At 42.1% G+C, this 23,460-nt stretch overlaps 1 protein-coding gene across 2 annotated transcripts in view; it reads left to right on the plus strand.

Annotated features, from left to right (window-relative positions):
* The window catches only part of LOC126272555 (juvenile hormone esterase-like), a 378,748-nt gene that overhangs the window by 97,462 nt on the left and 257,826 nt on the right, over nt 1-23,460 (plus strand). For both annotated transcript variants that reach the window (XR_007549239.1, XM_049975474.1), the window contains exon 3: nt 21,681-21,840. Coding sequence is in view for 1 of the 2 variants with exons in the window: in XM_049975474.1 (XP_049831431.1) it covers nt 21,681-21,840 (160 nt within the window). In the remaining variant the exon portion in view is untranslated. The remainder of the gene's footprint in view (nt 1-21,680; nt 21,841-23,460) is intronic.

Genomic DNA, 23,460 nt, shown 5'->3' on the forward strand with positions numbered 1-23,460 from the left:
AATTCTTAGTATCGAGGTCAATAAAAAGTGTTTAAGTGCGAATGTAACTCCAAAATATGTCAAAGTGAATATCAACAGTCAAAGCAAAGCAGCGAAAATAGCTAAAGAAAGAAGTGAAATTATATGGCTCCAATCTGAAATCCGAAACCAACACAGAAAGAAGCAGTTTTTAAACCACCAGTTATATAGATTACATTTAGAGCTAGGTAAACTAATTGCTCCCACACAAAACAACCATGCATTAGGTTTTGTCAGTATAATAGCTATGAAAGAACAACATAAAGTCAGATGTAAGCATAACAATAAGTTGAAAAAGCTTATGTCACAAAGGTGAATGACAAATTACCTTCCACTAAGCATAATTTCTCCAAACGTCTAGTAAATTCAACTAACATCATCTTCAGTGATAAAGAAGTAATTTTGCTGAATACACTGTTTTAACATAATATCACCCCATCTCTGACTGAAAATAATATTAAAGAATTAATAGTAGGCACCAAAATATCCTGTGATACTGCAAAACTAAATCAGAATGATTAGATTGCCATAGGCCACAAAGTTAATAATTTTATCACCAAACAAATAGAGAAAGCAAATAATAATAATAGTATAAAGCACCATGACAGAACAATACTTAAAAGTGTTAATAAGAAACTAAGTGACAGTAAAGCTTTAGTAGTAAAAGCAGATAAAAGCAATGCTATTGTTGTAATGTATGAAAGTCAAAATGTAAGAAAAACCATTGAATTTTTCAGTAACAACAATATAGTAGAAAATCAGTCTGATCCCACTCTTAAGTTACACAATAAACTTAAAAATATGATGAAAAAAGTGATTTCCTCTTAAATGCGAAAGATATACATGAATGCACTGTTATGAACCCTTATGCACCATGTCTACGAGCACAACCTAAGACCCATAAAGTCAACTGTCCCATACATCCAATTGTTAATTCTCAGAGCAGCCCAACTTATAAAATCAGCAAGAAACTGAATGGGATCTTTAGCAACACATTCAAATTTGAAGAGACATACTCAGTAAAGAACAGTTATGAACTTATTAATTGTCTAAAGGAAATTCAGATTCCTGATACTGCTAGGTTTGCATCACTTGACATCACAAACCTCTACACAAACATACCGGTCAAAGAAACAATAGAAATGATTAAAAACAATTTACTTAAACATAAAAATTTGGCATTACCAGAAATATATGAATTCATTGATCTATTAACACTAGTACTATCACACAACTATTTTTCTTTTAATAACAAAATGTACCAGCAGAAAGAGGGCCTGGCTATGGGTAGCTGCCTTGCCAGTTTGATTGCAGATATTTTCATCAACAACTTAGAATGTAAATTTTTTAAAGAAAACCCCCAGATTGTAAACAAGATAATTTATTACAAAAGTTATGGTGATGATATAATAGTCTTATTTGATGGCACAGCAGAAGAAATTGATAACCTTGCAAAAGAAATGAATAAAATGCATCAGAACATCATCTTCACTGAAGAACGCCAAACAAAAGTAGGTTTACATTTTCTGGATCTCTGCATAAGTAGCTCCAACAACAAACACAAATTTTAAGTATACAGGAAACCAACATACACAGATAACACAATTAATAAGTCATCCTGCCACCCGGATAAACATAAGACGGCTTCATACAGAGCAATGCTAAACAGAATGCACAAAATGCCACTAGAACCAGCTGACCAAATAGAAGAACTAAACACCATCAAAGCAATTGCTTACCATAATGGTTACAATCCAAAATTAATGGATGAACTAAACTCTAAGATAAATCCCCACATAAACAAATACAATAACAAATCTACATTAAAGAATACCACAACACAGCCAAATGAAAAATATGTAAGCTTGTCATTTGTAGGAAAGCTGTCATATAAAATAGCAAACTTGTTCCGAGGAACAGATATCAAAATCAGCTACTATACAAATAACAAAATAAAGGACAAAGCCATCCATAACATTAAAAATAATACCAAACCATACAATCAATCAGGAATATACAAACTTAACTGCAACTCATGTCCAAAAACATACATAGGCCAAACAGGTAGAAACTTCAGCGTATGGTTTCGAGAACACATGGATGCTCTTCGTTTAAAAAACTTAAATAAATCCACATTCGCCCAACATGTTGGAGAAGAAGAACATCAAGTAACAGACATATCCCATAACCTACAAGTTCTTCACTTAGCCAACAAAGGAAAAAGAATGAACCTCCTAGAAGAAATCGAAATTTATTCACATAAACATGTATCCCCTTCTGACATACTTAACGACCAAACAGAGCTGCCAAACCGAATATTTCTAAAAAAATTCCACACTCTACTTATCAAACCACTTACTAAGCACAGTCAAGAAATAACATAATCTATTATAAACCCAACAAATGCATGTAATAATATAAAACATAAAAATCTTAATTCTAAAATCTTAATTATATCTTTGTTATATGTAAATGTATGAATTACTGCTTTGTATAAAAGTGTTATGTTAGTTTATTATCTTCAATACTACAACAAAAAAATTGTATACATCGTACTTAGCATACTTCTATCAGCCAGTCAATATTTAGAAAACAGTAGCTTATCTTAGAACCTCAAAACTTTCGTAAAAATATAGCTCTGTCCATAGATAAACCATTTGTATGTGAACAAAAACTGTCAGTCGACAACGTGGCGGAAAACGCAATGCGCCTGTGTAAAATACGCGATAAAAAGTGTTTGTGTTGTTGCAAAAAAGAAGAAAAGCCAAGAAAAAACAAGGAGAGGAGAATGTAAGTAAAATGAACAACTGACAGTGTGTGACTTTAAACTCGCGAAATTGAAGTAAATGATTGGAATCCTTGCTTTTGCACAGGCCTGTTGCAGCATCCAAACTGCTGCCGAGATTGTACTACTGTAGTAACTGAAGATCCATGTAATTTGCCAGCTGAAGATGGGTGCAAACCCGAAATGCATATTGGCGTAAATAAAAACGCGTAAAAAGTGGCTGGTTGCCGTATTTTTTCAGTGAAATAGCAGTAGAACATTTTCTGTATCCAGAAAGGCCCGTACAGGACCTGCAATATGCGGTCGTGCATTATCCTGCTGAAATGTAGGGTTTTGCAGGGACCGAATGAAGGGTAGAGACACAGGTCGTAACACATCTGAAATGTAACGTCCATTGTTGAAAGTGCCGTCAATACGAACAAGAGGTGACAGAGACGTGTAACCAATGGCACCACGTACCATCACGTGGGGTGATACGCCAGTATGGCGATGACGAATACACGCTTCCAATGTGCGTTCACCCCGATGTCGCAAAACACGGATGCGACCATGATAATGCTGTAAACAGAACCTGGATTGATCCGAAAAAATGACGTTTTGCCTTTCATGCACCCAGGTTCGTCGGTGAGCACACCATCGCAGGCGCTACTGTGATGCACCGTCAACGGTAACCGCAGCCGTAGTCTCAGAGCTGAATAGTCCATGCTGCTGCAAACGTCGTCGAACTGTTCCTGTAGATGGTTGTTGTCTTGCCAACGTCCCCATATGTTGACTCAGGGATCGAGACGTGGCTGCACGATCCGTTCGTTACAGCCATGTGGATAAGATGCCTATCATCTCGTCTGCTAGTGATACGAGGCCGTTGGGATGCAGCACGGCGTTCCGTATTACCCTCTGAACCCACCGATTCCATATTCTGCTAACAGTCGCTGGATCTCGACCAACGCGAGCAGCAATGTCGCGATACGATAAACTGCAATCATGATAGCCTACAACCCGCTCTTTTCGAAGTCGGAAACGTGATGGTACGCATTTCTCCTCCTTACACGAGACATCTTAACAACAACGTTTCACCAGGCAACGCCAGTCAACTGCTGTTTATGTATGAGAAATCGGTTGGAAACTTTCGTCATGCAGCACGTTGTAGGTGTCGCCACCTGCGCCAACCTTGTGTGATGCTCTGAAAAGCTAATCATTTGCATATCGCAGCAGCTTCGTCCTGTTGGTTAAATTTCGCGTCTGTAGCACGTCATCTTCGAGGTGTAGCAATTTTAATGGCCAGTAGTGTAGATATACTGATGGGCAGTGCTGTGGTTGCCGGATCACACATACAAACGTCCTTCCCCTCATCACTGCACGAACGTGATATGCACACGTGTCTCCAGCAGCCAGAGCATCTGGCAACAGGGCAATCCCGCGCCAATAGGAATGCGTGGCCCTGAGTTTCCATAATTTAAAAATGGTGTGTTGTCCACTTACAGAACATTGGGAATTTTGATTCCTACTGGCATCTGTTATGCAGGCATAAAATTTCGTGATACAATTTTTCTCCTCCCTGTATATATACATATAGACCATGTGTGGTTCTCAAGTACTGGGTGGGCCACAAGTCACGATCGGAAAGTATTCAAGTAAATTAACATACAGTTTTTCAGTTACATCAATCAGGAAATGCATTCTAGGTTGAAAGTACTGTTTCCTGCCTATACTATTAGCTAAAGCTTATTTTATTTACTTCAAGATATGAGCCCAAACGGTAGCTACTATTCGGAAACTGGAAAGGAAGGCCTTTGCAACAGGGTGTGTGACAGACGCACCTCGTGCTGGAAGACCCAAGAAGTATGGCACCGATAATGAACGCATCATTGACTGTTTCATCAGCAAAATCGACAAGGATGCGGTCGGCGGGAACATTCTCAGAACCCTCATGCATCATCGAATGAAGACAAAGATTACCGTTCATTTTGTCGCGGCAATATCGGTGAAGTAAGTAATCATGATATGAATACGCGACGTGTTTCGTGAAAACAGCTACTTCCAGCTTTTCCAACATTAGCGTCTCGCCATAAGATTATGATGACAGAAGAATGCGCCGTCTATCTTAGCTCCCAGTCACGAAATGTTCATATCTATGCGAAAGACAACCCTGACAATGGTCACTCCCAATATGCTGCTCTGGGCAAGCAGACACAAATGGCAGCGAATCCAACTCTGCGCCGAGACTGATGGTCAGCATGCAGAAAGTGTCTGAAATATGTAAGCAGTGCGTAAGAACATTCGTTTCTGTGTTATTCCCTTCTTCTATGTATCTTTCTCTGTTAAATATAGTTTCTGATAGAGCTATGGAGTCGTTTCATGTTCCTGCTTGACTTTCATGTTGCTTGTTGTTTCAACAAAATAACATCAAACATTTCCAATCGTGACATGGGGTCCACCGTGTGCATATTTTGTAGAGTTGATTTAGACACCCAGATGATGGGAGCTTGACTCTCGAAACGCAATGTGTTAAAATATTTATAACGATTATCTTAACAACTGCAATCTCCAGTGCTTAAGATGGACGGTATTAGAATGAAACAAGTTGCGTATCATCCAGTTACATATTTCGGAAAATTGTGTGTCAGTTGTCATGACAATTCATTTAACTCTTTCCTACCCAAACTATGAAAAATTGTACCAAAGAATTTAACATTTTGGTAGAATATTAGCATAGCAACTACAAACAGTAGTGCATTGTATTACATTTAATGTATCTACAAGTGTTGAGCGGAACTTCTGAGTTCTGTCAGGATATATTTCTCATATATGATCTACTTATTTACCCATTCCATTAGTATTATCCATTTGTTTTCACTAAAACAATACGAAACCATATTATAAACTACAGAACACTCACAATAATGTTCTTCCACGTCTGCAGGGCATACTGAACCATCACAGCCAAAGACTTAGCTGTGCTTTAGCAGAGATACACAAACAACCAGGTAGAATGTCAGTTTAACTCCACGCTGTTTCCTGACTATAGGAAGTGAACAGTAGGATAGGTTTAAACCAGTTCAGCTCTTTAGATCCGAGACACTTGTGGTGTCCTTTCTCAAATTACAACAGCTACTGTTTTGGCTTGAAAATGCAATCTAAAGCTGAAACTATTGTCTCACAGTATTCCTTTAAAAGATAACTTTTCATTAACGAATACAAACCCAGCCAGATGCATGCTTTAATCTTTAACAATGTAATAAATGAATTTGTCAAAGTTAAGACCTCAAGTTCAAGAGTTATTGAAAGATGATTACATTTATTAATAGAAAGATAATTACAGTTGTGTGTGATATTTACAACTTACTAATTATAAAGGAATTAGAGGTGCATGCTCCAGGTATTAAAAGAAAGTACACTATAACATTTTATTTGCATCAAATGTTCTGTTCTGGACCTCAGCTAATTGATTACAGGTACCATTCACAAAATAATTAAGATCTAGCCATCATTACGACTGAAGTAACAAAACAATAATATTTCTCTTATGTTAATGAAAACTCTGTGTCACTTTTGAGGGTTGGTTATTGTTACTCGAAGGGACATCGGTAGGCGGGTGGACTATGACACAAGTGCTTAAGTTACTTACCAGTTGGTGAGCAATCTGGTAGCTGTCCTGTTGACTGTGTGCAGCGACTGAGTAGTAGGGAAATGCTCATTCTGAGGCGGTTTGTCAGTATGGTTTGCATATGTTCAGGGGCGAACTTGATTGGTTTATCACCCCTCCCCCTCCCCTTAACCTATTGTTATGCTAATTGATTTATGGCATCCTGGGGGTTGATTTATGACCACCTGGGGATAATCCATCCTTCAGAGAAAACCCTCTCCTCCTCCCCCATCCCTCTGGGAAACACCCTTGCCAATACAAACACACTTTTGGTATCAAATTAATTGGATAATTAATTAAATTGATAAATGAATTAACCAATTCCACTCTGGGAAATCTCACAGCCCTCCCTCCCATCCCCACACCACCTCCCTTCCAACATCAGGAAATTGGTAGGCAAAGGATTCAGTCTGTGCTGGAGAGGGAAGATCTCATGATATGAAATTCATGTCAATTTCAATTTCATAGTAGAGGATATATTATTTATCTATAAAATTCAGTTTGAATCTCTTTATTTAGTAGCAAAAGTACACTGCTGCAGATAGGAACTGTTGTCTTGTTGGAAAATTTTCATATGTGTGCTCACCTTCATATTCAAGGATCGACTGAGCTTGTGCACTGTACCATCACCAGAGGATATGCCACTCCCACCCCTTGGCTCATCCAGACCCCCCCCCCCTAGAAAAAATTGGTGGTAAAAAGACCCACTCTGTACTAGGGAGGAAGGTTCTCATGACACAAAATTCAAATCAGTGTTAATAACATATTGACGCATATTCTTTACTTAATCAGTTTGCAGGAGACAGGGCTCCCCAACTTGGGTAGAGCCCACGTCCACACGCCCACCCCCATTCCCATGACATAATAACTGTAAGCACTGAGGAATGGAATGAAGTGCGGTACGGTACGGTAGCCCACACATGTGTATCAGTCGTCACAGTCGTTAGAGCGTCGCAAAGGAGGTAAAAATACCAAGCCATGTCCTAATTACAGATCATGATACTGAGTAGCACTGACCATACACCACATGTCGGCCTCCTTTGATCTTGTGGCACCAAACAAAGCATCAGGTGGCGGCAACTCTTTTGTCCTGAACAATGTGGTGGATACCTGGTAAATCACCAGCTGTGGATGTGTGTGAAATATTGCTTCACTCTGTCAGATTGATTGACTAATTAAGAAAATTGGTATCTTCTGTCTGGTAGAGTTTTTCCTTGCATCCTGTTGGTGGATACTAGGACTGGTATATTTGGTGGTTTTGATCCCGCAAACTCCCAATTTCCAAACCATTTAGTTTTTTTCCTTGCCTCTTATTGGTGGATACTAGCACAATTACATCGCTTGGTAGGAAGTCCAATGGAGGTAGCTGAGAATTTGAAATTTCAGCTCCGTTGCACACTATGTCCTTGATTGGATTGATGTATGAGCTTGCAGTACCACTACTGGAGACAACTAATTGACCAATCGGGGAGTTGACATCTTGATTGGAAGTAGTACTGTATAAAATGATAGTTGGAATTTCAAATTTCAGAGTGAAATTGTATCATCACGAGTGTGGAATTTCTGATCACTACACGATTGCTACGTGTATTTTATACAGCACTATACAGTTAGTAAGTTTGTTCTCTCAGCTAAATCAGGACAAAGAAGGAGGAGGGTAGGGCCTACCATGTGATAGGATAGTAACAACAAGAAATACAACTCATTTGCAGAGTGCACTGCAATGTATTGAGAAGCACTAAACCATGATCATAGTAGTTGTTATGGCTAGATGTCTGACATCACTGAAAATATTTGTATGGGAGTTGACTGAAAAGTAATGCCTCTACCTTGGCTGCATTGGTATACGGTAGGTACTGGCTTGTTCTGTAGGCTCTTCTCTACAGCTCCGGTTGGCGGGAAGCCTTAGCATTGAACGGCTGTGTTGTTATAGTGTTAAATATGGAACCCTGCGCAGATGGTCAGCCAATGTGATTTAAGTAACATGCAATCATTGAATTCTTGACAGCAGAAGGAATCACACCAAAGGCAGTTCATCAGAGAATAAAAGCAGTTTATTATGGTGACTGTGTTGATGTGAGTACTGTGCATCGTTGGGTGAGTAAGTTTAAAGATGTTGAGGATGGAACATCAGACCTGCGTCACAAAAAGTTGGATGTCCTGTGACAGCAACCACCGAGTTTCAAAAGCAAAATGTCGACAGATTGATTCAGGACGATCGTCGTATCACTCAGAGAGAAACTGGAAGCACAATCGACATTTCACAAGAACGTATGGGTCACATTATTGCTTTGCTTGGCTATCGGAAAATATATGCACAATGGGTACCCGAGATGCTGACTCCTGAAATGAAAGTACACAGACTTGAAATTTGCCGGTAACTCCTCTCGCGTTATGAGAATGAAGGTGACGCCTTTCTCTATTCAATTGTGAGAGGAGACGAAACGTGGGTACACCATTACAACTCGGAGACGAAATGTCAGTCTATGGAATATCGACAAAAAGACTCGCCGCAGAAAAAGAAATTGAAGACGCAGCCCACAGCTGGAAAATTCATGACCACACTGTTCTGGGCCACAGATGGTGTTATCAATGTTGATTTCCTTGATTGTGGAACAACAATAAATTCAGGGTGTTACATCACAATGCTGCAAACTCTGAAACGACGGCTGACAAGGGTCCGAAAGGAAAAGGGAAATGTTTTCATGCAGCATGGCAATGTCAAACCACACACAATTCACGTGCTGCCACGTCAGAACTTCGGAGACTGAATCTCACCACCATACAGTCCAGATTTAGTACCGTCTGACATCCATCTGTTCCCGATAATGAAAGACGATCTGTGGGGACCCCATTATGCTTCTGATGAAGACGTTGAGAGAACTGTGAGACTCTGGTTGTGGAAACAGAGTGTCGACTTCTTCCGTGACGGCTTCAGAAGCGTTGTTCATCGTTGGCAGAAATGCATCCAACTGGCTGGTGATTATGTGGAAAAGTGAAAATTGGTATTTAAATATGAAAGTCTAAGGATTATTTCTGCATTTGGTTTATTAAAATATTCCCATCCAAACCCAATTAACGAAGGTGGAGGCATTAATTTTCATTCAATCTTCGTATATACAGGTCACTCACCCCCCAGATGTCACACATAGCATGCCCATCCCCTCGTACATCGCCAGCGCCAACGCTCAGAGGCCACAAAAAATTGATGGCGTAACCACAACCGCAGTCAAGAGTGCACCAACCGGGCCATGGAGGTCGTCTGGGGATGACTTGAGTGGTACGAATTTGGATGTTATCATTACAACCAGAGCGAACACTTGGCAGTGATCAGTATTGACTCCCTCAATTTTCCAAGGAGAATACATGAAAAGCACGCAATCACGGAGACAGTTCAATGTATCAAGTTTTGCCCTCACTAAGAAAACGCCCTAGAACGAACATTACCCCGCTACTCAACTAGTCTACTGAATCTCCGCGTGCAGCGTGAGGGCAGGTGCCACTCACATCCAAATCTCCACATAAGTCTCACCTAGGAAGTTCTCTCACCTAGCGTTGTGCAGAGTTCTTCACGTTCATGTAAGAGGATTGGAACGTAAATAGTGGAAACTACTTATTCACAACCGATACAAAAGAGTTACTTGTTTGCACCTGTTATGGTCCTTCAAAGTAGTCACCAGCGTTGTGTAGAACCCGTTGCCAGCGATGTGGAAAGCGTAGTTTACCGTCAGGAGAGCCCGTTCTGTTGATGATGCGAATGGAGCGGTCTACTGCCTGTCGAATCTCTGTTCTGAAACGAATGCCTCGAAATGGTTCCTTTATCTTCGGAACCAAATCAAAGTCACAAGGACTTAAGTCCGGGAAGTATGGTGGATGGTTCACTACTTCACAGTTCCATCGACCGAACAGAGCAGCCACAGCTTCAACTGTATGCACCCGCTCATTGTCGTGAAAAATGATGGGTGGGTTGCGCAGAAAGTGCCGCTTCTTTCGCAAAACTGGTCGCGGGTGATGCTCCAAAAACGAACTGTAATACTGTGCATTGAGGGTCTGCCGTGGAGGAAACGTAATATGTTATGATAACACCATCACAGTCGTACACGAGAATCACCATAACTTTAGACCGCTCCATGCGCATCATCAACAGAACAGGCTCTGCTAACGATGTACTACGCCTTCCACATCGCTGACAACGGGTTCTACACAACGTTGGTGACTACTTTGAAGGACAGTAACAGGTTCAAACATGTAACTCTTTTGTATCGGTTGTGAATAAATAGTTGCCACTATTTAAGTTCCAACCCTTGTATCTATTGCCGATGGAATTATTCAACAGAAAATTTCATAGCCTTTGTGTAATACCCTCTTTTCCCACGCTAAAATATACATACACTCGCGAAGAATGCTTGCTGGTGAAAGCAAATTAAATGCCATTCGAACTAGATAGGAGATACGTTACCGGCAAATTCCAGTTGAAGTATTTCCACTTCTTACACGACAGTTTGGTAGCGAAGATTAATGAACTCACGATTACGTCCAGGGGCTTGACGGGAAATTCCCACTGTGAAGCCGCCGAAGCGCGAACCGTGGCGTTGAGCGTGCAGCGCACGGCCTTGACCTCCACCGTGCAGCTGAAAGCTCAGAAACGACACTGTTTGTGCGTAGGCCTACCGTACGTGTGTGCCTCAACGTGGTATACGCGATAGTAACGTGCTCCAGTGGCAGTTGTTGGCTGTATCTGGTTCGCAAATCGTACAGTTTGTTGAAGAAAATGGACGGGCGTAAAATTCCTACGTTCGCTCTAATAAAATGTACCTTTCCCCCGTTATCCATACGCCAATCATGCAGTTCTGTCTTCAGTATACATAAATAAAAACTTCAGTATCCGTGAACGTGTTAAGAGGCAAAAAGGGAAGTATCCAGTCAATAAAGACATCAGCTTATAAAAAGTTCCATTACAGATAGTGCAATACACATTTACAATAGCCATCCACATAAGATAAAAATGTTACTTGTGTTCTGTTTTTAGTAAACAGTCAATCATACTTGATCGCTGTTTCTATTCACTAGCAGAATCTTTAGAACATGTGAGATACGAGACTAAACAGGAAACCACGAAATATCTTACTGTAAGTAATGTAAGCTTGACTGTAAATAAGACCAATCGAAAAAACACTCATGAGAGATACAGCTCAATTATATTTATCTAACATCGAATGCTGTAAAATATACGTCTATTAAATTAATAAGAAAGGCTCAGAACCTATTATAAAACGCGCAAGTGAGTAAAAATAATTAGATGTAATGAGACGCGAAACTGCAACACATCACACATCAGTTATTACTGTGCATTCCTGCTCTTTACGCTAAGCAGAACTTCTGTAATATGTGACCTTGCCTTGTGTGTTACTGTCTTCTGATGGCTTTAACCGCGGAACTTTTGTTAACTGACATTTTATTATAACAAATCGTACCAAGGAAAATGTGTTTGTGGCTTGCCTTGAAATGGCATACTTTCATAATATGCAAGTTACAATTAGAAATTTCTTTAAGTGTCAACATGGCGTTTCCCGTCATTTTATCACAAAAAATCGCTCCAGTAAATGATGGCTTTTGAGAGATGTACACTCCTGGAAATGGAAAAAAGAACACATTGACACCGGTGTGTCAGACCCACCATACTTGCACCGGACACTGCGAGAGGGCTGTACAAGCAATGATCACACGCACGGCACAGCGGACACACCAGGAACCGCGGTGTTGGCCGTCGAATGGCGCTAGCCGCGCAGCATTTGTGCACCGCCGCCGTCAGTGTCAGCCAGTTTGCCGTGGCATACGGAGCTCCATCGCAGTCTTTAACACTGGTAGCATGCCGCGACAGCGTGGACGTGAACCGTATGTGCAGTTGACGGACTTTGAGCGAGGGCGTATAGTGGGCATGCGGGAGGCCGGGTGGACGTACCGCCGAATTGCTCAACACGTGGGGCGTGAGGTCTCCACAGTACATCGATGTTGTCGCCAGTGGTCGGCGGAAGGTGCACGTGCCCGTCGACCTGGGACCAGACCGCAGCGACGCACGGATGCACGCCAAGACCGTAGGATCCTACGTAGTGCCGTAGGGGACCGCACCGCCACTTCCCAGCAAATTAGGGACACTGTTGCTCCTGGGGTATCGGCGAGGACCATTTGCAACCGTCTCCATGAAGCTGGGCTACGGTCCCGCACACCGTTAGGCCGTCTTCCGCTCACGCCCCAACATCGTGCAACCCGCCTCCAGTGGTGTCGCGACAGGCGTGAATGGAGGGACGAATGGAGACGTGTCGTCTTCAGCGATGAGAGTCGCTTCTGCCTTGGTGCCAATGATGGTCGTATGCGTGTTTGGCGCCGTGCAGGTGAGCGCCACAATCAGGACTGCATACGACCGAGGCACACAGGGCCAACACCCGGCATCATGGTGTGGGGAGCGATCTCCTACACTGGCCGTACACCTCTGGTGATCGTCGAGGGGACACTGAATAGTGCACGGTACATCCAAACCGTCATCGAACCCATCGTTCTACCATTCCTAGACCGGCAAGGGAACTTGCTGTTCCAACAGGACAATGTACGTCCGCATGTATCCCGTGCCACCCAACGTGTTCTAGAAGGTGTAAGTCAACTACCCTGGCCAGCAAGATCTCCGGATCTGTCCCCCATTGAGCATGTTTGGGACTGGATGAAGCGTCGTCTCACGCGGTCTACACGTCCAGCACGAGCGCTGGTCCAACTGAGGCGCCAGGTGGAAATGGCATGGCAAGCCGTTCCACAGGACTACATCCAGCATCTCTACGATCGTCTCCATGGGAGAATAGCAGCCTGCATTGCTATGAAAGGTGGATATACACTGTACTGGTGCCGACATTATGCATGCTCTGTTGCCTGTGTCTATGTGCCTGTGGTTCTGTCAGTGTGATCATGTGATGTATCTGACCCCAGGAATGTGTCAATAAAGTTTCCCCTTCCTGGGACAATGAATTCACGGTGTTCTTATTTCAATTTCCAGGAGTGTATTTGCTGGTGTTTTAAACTGGCATATATTGATAGGACGTAAGTTATAAAATGAAATCTACCAAATATGCGCTTCAGTTGGAAGTCAATATGGCCTCTGCTGATTCTGTACTGAAAAGAGATATCGTCCATGTGTCCTAGGTGACATTCTTCCACCTCATTCGTCTACGCTCAAACGCACATTCAGTATCTGTCATGGTTGACATTGCTTTACATGCTCAGAAAGGAGGAGGAGGAGGTTAGTGTTTAACGTCCCGTCGACAACGAGGTCATTAGCGATGGAGCACATGCTTGGATTACGGAAGGAAACCGGCCGTGCCCTTTCAAAGAAACCATCCCGGCATTTACCTGTTGAAAACGATTTGGGGAAATCACGCAAAACCTAAATCAGGATGAATTGTTGTCCTTCCGAATGCGAGTCCAGTGTGCTAACCACTGCGCCACCTCGCTCTGTCGCTCAGAAAGACTCTTCAACGGGACTTTTTCCACGCTGTAACGACAGAAACTCGGCTCGCTCTGGGTCGGCGGCCTGAGTGTCGACGACTTCAGCAGGTCTTTACTACGGTGCTTTGCCTTTCTACGCGTACGTAGCCGCTTTCCCCATGTCTTAGCAGTTTCAACACGCCCTATGTTATTGACCATCGTTGGCGAGAACGAAATAAATTTAACTTGCAGACCTTTCGTTACTCTTGTAAGTAGGCTGTTTAGGTTTTTATGTTGGTAACGCCACGTAGCGCTCTATACGAAAATCACTGACTGTGCTGTGTAGTCTGTGGCTGGTTAGCATTGTTGGAATATTCGCTACTGTAGTGTGGGGCAGTTGGATGTGCACAGCGCATAGCGTTGTGCAGTTGGGGGTGAGCCGCCAGCAGTGGTGGATGTGGGGAGAGAGATGACGAAGTTTTGAGAGCGGATGACCTGGACGTGTGTCCATCAGAAAGAGTAAATTTGTAAGACTGAATGTCATGAACTGCTATATATACTATGCCTTTTGAACACTATTGAGATAAATACATTGTTTGTTCTCTATCAAAATCTTTCATTTGCTAACAGTAGTTAGAATCTCTTATTTAGGTGGCAGTATTGGCGCTCGCTGTATTGCAGTAGTTCGAGTAACGAAGATGTTTGTGAGGTAAGTGATTCATGAAAGGTAAAGATTATTGTTAGTCAGGGCCATTCTTTTGCAAGGATTATTGGAAGTTAGATTGCGTTCCGCTAAAAATGTCAGTTTAGTGCTGATCAGAATAAGTAAAGAGAGAAATGTCTGAGGACGTTCAGTTTTGCTCAGCTGTTTGAAAATCAAATAACGTAAGAGGTTTATCAGCATAGTCATTCATACAATTTTCTAAGGGGATGTTACATTCTCAGTGTGTTAAAAATATCTCTCTGCTGCCAGTACATCCTTGCCACAAATTTGTCCCTGTAACTCTTCATAAGTCCATACTGTGCATTATCAAAACTTGCACTTTTCGCAATATGTAAAAATTCTTTGCCCTAACAGTTCTGGGACTGTTTCAACCATCACTCTCGTTCAGTAAAAGACGTCACGTTAGTCGCACTTGTTCACGAAGTGCCTTAGACTATAAAGCTGCTTCGTCTCTATACGAAATGAATGCCCCTTACAACAATATGCCATTATCGTATGAACTACTTCCCCATATTTCTTGAGCTGCAGGCGTTAGTGAGTCTGCGAACAATCGTATTAGCACCTTTGCCAGTACGACTAATAATTTTTTGTTTTCATTTATTTATTTAATCTGATCTGTAGACGACCATCAGGCACTCTCATACTTTGGACCAGTGTTGCACACACAAACATACACACGCAGTAACTTTCTTATATCTTAGTTACTTAAGAAATAACAATTTTAATATTACAAATAATATTAAAATGGCATTAGCTAATACTTCCGGGTTGAGAAAATTTTTGGAAATTGGTTGTAAGGTCTTATGGAACGAAAGTGCTGAGGTCATCGGTCCCTAAGCCTACAAACTACTTAATCTAACTGAAAGTAACTTACGCTAAGCACAACACACAAACTTATGCCCGAGGGAGGACTCAAACCTCCGACGGGGGGAGCCAAGCGGACCGTGACAAGGCGCCTCTGATCGCGCGGCTTACCTGGGCTGAGAGACAGTGGTCGATCTGGAAAACTTCTTCCTGACGCCTCGTTGCCAGCTGCGGGCAACATCCTCCGAGGTGAGCCGATGACTGGCTGCCAGGCAGTGGGTATCCAGTTTATATAGAGCGCATACAGGGCACCACCATAGGACACGTGGGGCGGACTGTTAGTCTATCCCTGACTAACGCTATTATTCTCGATTGAAGGTAATCGATTTGTCGGGAAGGGAATTATCTAAGGAAAAAAATTCTGTTCTCTCGAGAGGAGAAATTTTTGCAATTACTCCATCAAAGTTGAAACGTCCCCTTAGAAAAGTTATAAAATGACTGCTAGTAAACCTCTTACGTTATTTGATTTTCAAGAATCTGAGCAAAACTCAACATACTCAAACAGTTTTCTCTTTACTTATTCTGACCATCAAAATATAATTTTTTTAGCGCAACGCCATCTGACTTTCAACAGCCCCTACAAAAGAATGGCCCTGACTAACAATAACCTATACCTTTCATGAATCACTTACCTCACAAAAATCTTCGTTACTCGAACTACTACAATGCAGCGAGCGCCAATACTGCCAGCTAAATAAAAGATTCTAACTACTGAAGGCACTAAGTACTGATAGGCGTAGTAAGCAAATGAATGATTTTGATAGAGAACAAACAATGTATATTTCATAATAATGCTCAAAAGTATATATAAAGTCATGACATCCATCTTTACAAATTTCCTTTTTCTGACGGACACAAATCCAGATCGTCCGCTTAAAGTGACCTCTCAAAACTCCGGCATTTCTCTCTCCACATGCACCTCTGCTGGCGGCTCACTTCCAACTGCCCAACGCTACGTGCCGTTCACATCCAGCTGCCCAACACTACACAGCGAATATTCCAACAATGCCAACCAGCCACAGACTGCACACAGCACAGTCAGTGATATTCATACAGAGCGCTACGTGGCGTTCACTTTCTGCTGATGAAATCAGGGTGGAAACAGACAGCATACTATGTAGAGCTAAGCCACCTAGCAGTAATTTGTCTCAAGGAGAAAGGACGGGAAAGTTACGGGAGATTAATGAGGACAGCAATATTGTTGTACTTACTGCTGATAAAAGTAATGCTATCGTTGTAAATGAAGAGTGAGGGCTACCATACGAATATCAGCGACCTTTTAGTTTCCAACATTTATGAAAAGCTTCAAAAGGATCCTACAACGAAAGTGCTAGGAGCTACCAATCGACTAATAAAAGTCTTCCATTCCTACAGAGGATAAAAAATATCTATGCAAAACGGAAGATTGCCCTCCTAGATGATATGGGCTACCAAAGATACATAAGCCTAATGTCCCATTGACACCGATAGTGAGTGGTATTGGATCACCTACTCAACAGCTGGCTAGACATATCGCCTCCTTGTTACAACCGCATATTGGTAAAACTGATTATCACATTAAAAATTCTATGCACTTTATCGAAAAATTGTAGGAGATTACTGTCAGCCACGTGATATACTTGTCATTTTTAATGTGGTAACCCTGTTTACCATGGTTCCTGTTGAGCTCTTTCATCCATAGCTGATATGTTTCCCACTGATATAGTATCTCTCTTTCGACATTGCCTGCCCACGACTTATTTCCAGTATGATAATGAGTTTTACGAACAAACCGAAGGAATGGCCATGAGTAGGCGTCTGAGTCCAGCTGTTGCTAATGCATTCATGGAATTTTTTGAACAGCACGCGCTGCACTCTGCCAGTAAAAGCCCATTGAAGTGGTATCGGTATGTGGATGACACTTTTGTGGTATGGAGTCACGGTGAAGAGAAATTGTATGGTTTCTTGGTCCATCTAAATAGTATTAATCCAAAGATACAGTTTACTGTGAAGATAGGGAGTAATGAACAACTTATTTTTTTGATGTATCAGTAATTAAACGGGTAGATGGGAGTCTATGGCATAAAGTGTATGGAAAAGATACGAAAACCGACCGTTACCTCCATAGGGATTCCAACCATCATCCCAGGCAGAAGAGAAGTGTCATAAAAGCATTGGTGGACAGAGCTAATAAGATCTTTGAGCCAGTTTATTTGCAAGATGAACTAAATCATTTGCGAACGGCTTATAAGAAAAATGGATACGCTGACAACGAGATATATTGAGCGCTCCATCCCAGAAGAAAAGCGTCTGACAACATGCAGCAACAACAAATGTCAGCTGGAAAAGTATTTCTTCCATTTATTCGAAATAAACGGGCCGTACTGGAAAAGTCCTGGCCAAGTTTCATGCTGAAACAATCTTTAGACCCACGAAGAAGATTATTGAGTGTTTAATATCTGCGAAACACACTCGACAAGCCTTAGCAGCTCCTGGGATGTATAAAATTCCGTGTAGCTGTGGGAATGTTTACATTGGAGCAACGAAAAGAAGTACAATGAAGGCTTTCACGACTGGATGTTTCAGTTGATGGCAATTTTTCCGGGTTGTATGGCCGTGGTCCATGGAATCTTTCAATCCCTAACGTTCCGTCCAAGGCTACGTTGGACATCTTCGGAGGAGCGGCCTAAACACCGTGGAAAGTGGGCGGAGTCTGGATTTCACGTGATAGCAGAGATGAAACTTGTCAGAGATAAAAATTTTTAACTATCGATTAGAGTACGTCAAAGATAAAAACTTCTCATCGAATCTGTAGCGCCATAGTCCATATATCACTGAGTTTCGTAGCTTCTTCTTTTCTGTTAAAATTATCCCCATGTTTATACATTTCGATCGTTTCTCTATATAGCCGTGGATAATAGTTCGTCACAGTACATAAAACTTCAGTTTCCGAAAATTTCACTACGTGATCACTTGATCGAAGAGCATGTTCCGTCACGACTGAGTTGTCTGTCTTCCCTAGTCGGCAAAAACTTTTATGTTCCTTCAACCGTGTATTCACACTAGTTCCAATGTAGACCTTACCACACGTACACGGAATTCTGTGTACGCCACTTGCAGACAGAGGGGGACGCTTGTCCTTAACGGAACGAAGTACTTGGCCTATTTCCTTAGTTGGTCTGAAAATCGGTCGAACGTTGGTTCAAATGGCTCTGAGCACTATGGGACTTAATATCTATGGTCATCAGTCCCCTAGAACTTAGAACTACTTAAACCTAACTAACCTAAGGACAACACACAACACCCAGCCATCACGAGGCAGAGAAAATCGCTGACCCCGCCGGGGAATCGAACCCGGGAACCCGGGCGCGGGAAACGAGAACGCTACCGCACGACCACGAGATGCGGGCTCGGTCGAACGTCATGTTTCCTTAGAATCTTGGGAATTTAGTCCGTTATTTTTTTGGTGAAGGGTAGAGAAACCGTGTTCTTCCATCGCTACGTCCTATCGTTGTCCATAGGCCTCCTGTTATTCCGGCTCAAAGCTCTGTTTATTTCTTTACTGGAGTACCCATTCTTCTAACTCGGTGTGCAGGTGTTCCACTGTACAAATCCTTTTAGCTCTGTCCACTAGACTTTTAATTACACCTCTTTTCTGTTGTGGATGACGATTGGAATCCTTATGCAAGTATCTGTTGGTATGTGTAACCTTCCCAAAGACTTTATGTTTCAAGCTGCCGGCAGTCTGTCTCATTACGAAGACATTCAAGAAATATATTGCATTGTCTTTCTCCATTTCCATAATAAACTGGATTTTTTGATTTGTACTATTTAAATATCAAAAGTATTCCTCTAAACCTTTTTTTTCATGTGACCAAACAACAAATGTATCATCCAATTAGCTCTGGAAAAAGAGAGTAAGAAACCATGTCGATGGTATCGATACGACTAGGGAAAACAGACGAATCAGTTTTATAGAGAAACAATCGAAATATATAAACATGAGGATAATTTTAACAGCAAAGAAGAAGCCATGGAACTCAGTGGTATATGGACTGTGGCGCTACAGAATCGATGAGAAGTTTTTATCTTTGACGTACTATAATCGATAGTTAAAATTTTTTTATCTCTGACAAGGTTTATCTCTGCTATCACGTGAAATCCAGACCACGTCCACTTTCTACAGTATTTAGGCCGGTCTTCGACGTCCGACTCGTCAGTCGGCAAGAATCAGAACAACCAGGACCACCTCCGAAGATATCCAACGCAGCCTTCGACGAATCGTCAGGGATTGGAGAATTCCATGGTCCACGGCCATACAACCCGGAAAAATTCTCATCAAACGAAAAGAAATGTCAATAACATCTTAACAGAACACAAAATGAATTGTCGACTGGGACATACCGCAAATCAGCCTCAGCGGAACACGTTGTTAAAGACGGTGATCGTGGAATAAAATGTAGTGAGACGAGTGAGCTAGCTAGGACATCGCAGTATTATGCAAGCACGTATAGAGAAGCTATAGAGAACCAGAAACACCACCATAACTTCAATGGAAACGAAGAAGGCGTAAAGTTAGATAAGAGACGGCAGTCGACTTTGTACCAACGATGTGACAATCGATTATCTTCAATCGAAAATAATGACGTTAGTCAGAGATGGGCTTACAGTCGGCCGCACGTAACGTATGGTGGTGCCCTCTATGCGCTCAATATATACGGGACATCCACGGCCTGGCAGTTAGTTGTTGACTCACCTCGGAAGATGTTGCCCACAGGTGGCAACAAAACGTCAGGAAGAAGAAGATTTACAGATCCACTACGGCCTTTCTGCCAGGAAGTTTTAACTAATGAAGACGCCGGCCGTGAAAGTCTACACCTTACGAATATCAAAATGATTTGAGTGTCTGAAGTGGCAGTGTGAGTAAATTTTACTACGAACTAATAAAGTTAATACTGGCAGTACTTGTATTACTGTAGCTGCTGCCACTATAATAATGATAATGGTCACTATAATTATGATGACAAAAATAACAATAGTTATAGTGACAGATATAAAAAAATTATGGGTGTACAAGATAGATGTTTTCTGATATAGCAAGTTCTAGGGAAAGAAAAAAACAGACGATCCAAGTAAACATTTTCTCGAAAAAGAAATAGTCGCATAAACAAAGGATCAAGCAAAGCAAAACAAGTCCAGCCGTGTGCTGCGATACAGAAATGTCATAAAACAAAAACGGGGAAATGTGTAGCATAGCAGACAATATCGCTTACTTTTATGCTGAAAACCTGAGATAACGAGCATGTATCACATAGAAATTATGTCTCAGTTTCTTGACAAACTGTTTGGCAATATTGTATTATCTCCATTGCTTTCCAAAGTTGTGAAGCCTTGAGAAGTACTTATAGCTATGCTCTCTCCCTTTTTATGTTTTCTTTATTGAGCGTTTGCAGTGGCTACCAATTCCTTGCAATACTCAAACATAGTTTTTAATGAGACCTTTGCTTCCTTGGCAATTAATGCAGTATGTTCCTGATGAGCACAAAGCCTTTTATCTGGAATTGACTGAGTGGCCTTCTGTGGACACTCGTGAAGATGATTCATAATAAATTTTTGGTGTAAAATAACCTGTATGGTGTAGTGTTAATCCTTCACTGTCCTGTTAGGTGGAATAAGAAATTTAATTTCTAATGTCACGATTTACATCTTCATGTCTTTTGTCTTTCCATATAGTGTATGCATACATTAACAATATTTTTCAATTTCTCTGTAAAACACTATTAGACAATATAAAAGTAATATTGTATATTAAATTTATACGATAAAGTAATTTTTGATAACATAAACAAATGTTGATGTTAAAATGTCAGTCCAAAATGTCCATCCTGCAATAACAACATAAGTCTGTACAATTAAAAAAAATCGTTCATGCAAAGTTGGAAAAAAATTCGATGTAACTGCATGTAACCATATGATTATGAAGAAATTTCCGCCTTTGATGACTGAAGTCTGCGTACCAGACGCTGTAAGAGTTTGTGGCCCCTGGGCTTTGTCAAGCGGACTGGGCAAATCTAGTCACCTATCCATTGCACCTCATCCTGTGAACACTGGTGTGGCTCAGTTTGTCGCAACAGTTGAGAACCATCTTGTTTAAACCTGAACAATCCTCGTGCTGACAGCTGCAATGATGCCCACAGGTGGAACCCGCCCCCAGCCCTGGTGGCTGGCCTGTTATGGTGTGGGTGCATGGGGGCGGCTTCGCCCACAGCTCGGGCACGACGCGCGAGTATGGACCAGACTACCTGCTGGCACACCAGGTCATCCTCGTCACCTTCAACTACCGCCTGGGACCGCTCGGTGAGTCTCACATCTCTCTCTGACTACAGAGACTGTGTCACAAGAAGCACGTTTTGCTATAAGCTTGCCCAACGATGCACGCGACAGTTGGCTATAGTGGCGTGCAAGTAAGGAGGCAGGTGGTGTGGCAATGTACAGTGCCGAGGAGCAGTGTATCCCACGGTGCGCTAGCCACCTCTGGCTGTAGAGAGCGGTTTGGGGTGTTAGAACATTTTGCATCATTTTTCATGTTAGTTTACGTCTGGTGAGGGTACAAAACCATTCCTGTGTTGAGTATGGATGACACAGAGCACCCATGACAAATATTATGTTAAGAAGCGACAGCAATAGTTTCTCGAGCATGTAAGTGTATAGGTGGAGAGTCAGAAGCAGAAACAATGGCCTATTATGGTGATTAATCCAGCACCGCCAATTGCTACAGAAGGTTTTACATAGTCTCGTTGTCTCTGTACAGCTGTACCATGTGAGGCAAGGAGAGGATGCTGTTTGACGACTGGTATCCTCTTTCTATAACACAAACTGCATGCATTTATTAACTGGGGTCTTTATTCCTAAGAATAAGAAATCTACTTAAGTTAAGATAGTCATTATGAGCTCACTGTAATAGTCCATGTTAGCCTCACTGCTCGTGAAGCACAAGTCTGCTATGTACTCTATTCTGTTCGCTATGTGCGGCCTGATTCTGAGCTAGTGGTGGAGCTAAGTGCTACTGCGACTTCCACAGGGCTGCGACTGGTGACAGATTGGAACTCACTCGGTGCGACAGACTCGGCTTCACTCGATGTGACAGACTGCGACATGCTGGCCCTCCGGCCCATGGTGACGATCTAAATACTAGCAACCGAGAGGGCGCTGGTGGCGAGTTTCCTCTATACCACATGGTGTGCTGGCGCCAGCACCATAGGCAACAGCTGGAGTTTGTGACATGGAATGAAATAGAGAGCACACTGGTGGTGCCACAAAGTGTGCCCCATCCCTTTCTGTACAGAACTGTTCATGCAGCACACCACTATAGCATGCAGTGGGGAGCGCTAGCTTACAGTGTTAGCCTGCCAGCCAAAGCTACCACACGGTGTGAGGACTGCAGCAAGTTGTTTTGTGCAAGATATCTATTGTAATAATTGGGTGTTTTCTCTGTGTATAAGCACAGCTCCTCCTTATATGCACTAACTGATCAATAATACTTTCTCTGCTCCACTGAGTAGCTATCTGCAGTAATTAAAATGCAATGTGAGGTTACGTTCCAATTGCAGGCTCCAGGTTCTGACGCCACGAGCCGATGAAACTCCTGATTGGCAAGTGCAGGTAGCATTCAAAGAACCTGTTAGTACTGGAGCTATCGTAGTAACACATGGCAAAGCTTCCTGCAGGCAAACAGCCTAGTACCAGCTTGGGAATCGTCAGGTGGATCAACAAGTACACTTTTTAGAGCACGTCGTACTCAAAGTGCTTGTTCCGTAAATTGAAGTTTTCCTCCATTAATGATCACGATGTAGCTTGTGGATAATGGCTAATCATGCACCTCTGTGAGAGCTGTGTTTGAATACACTAAAGCGCCAAAGAAACTCGTCTAGACATGCGTATTCAAATACACAGATATGTAAACAGCCAGAATATGGC

Source organism: Schistocerca gregaria, chromosome 5 (genome assembly GCF_023897955.1).
Source record: "Schistocerca gregaria isolate iqSchGreg1 chromosome 5, iqSchGreg1.2, whole genome shotgun sequence".
Lineage (NCBI taxonomy): Eukaryota > Metazoa > Arthropoda > Insecta > Orthoptera > Acrididae > Schistocerca > Schistocerca gregaria.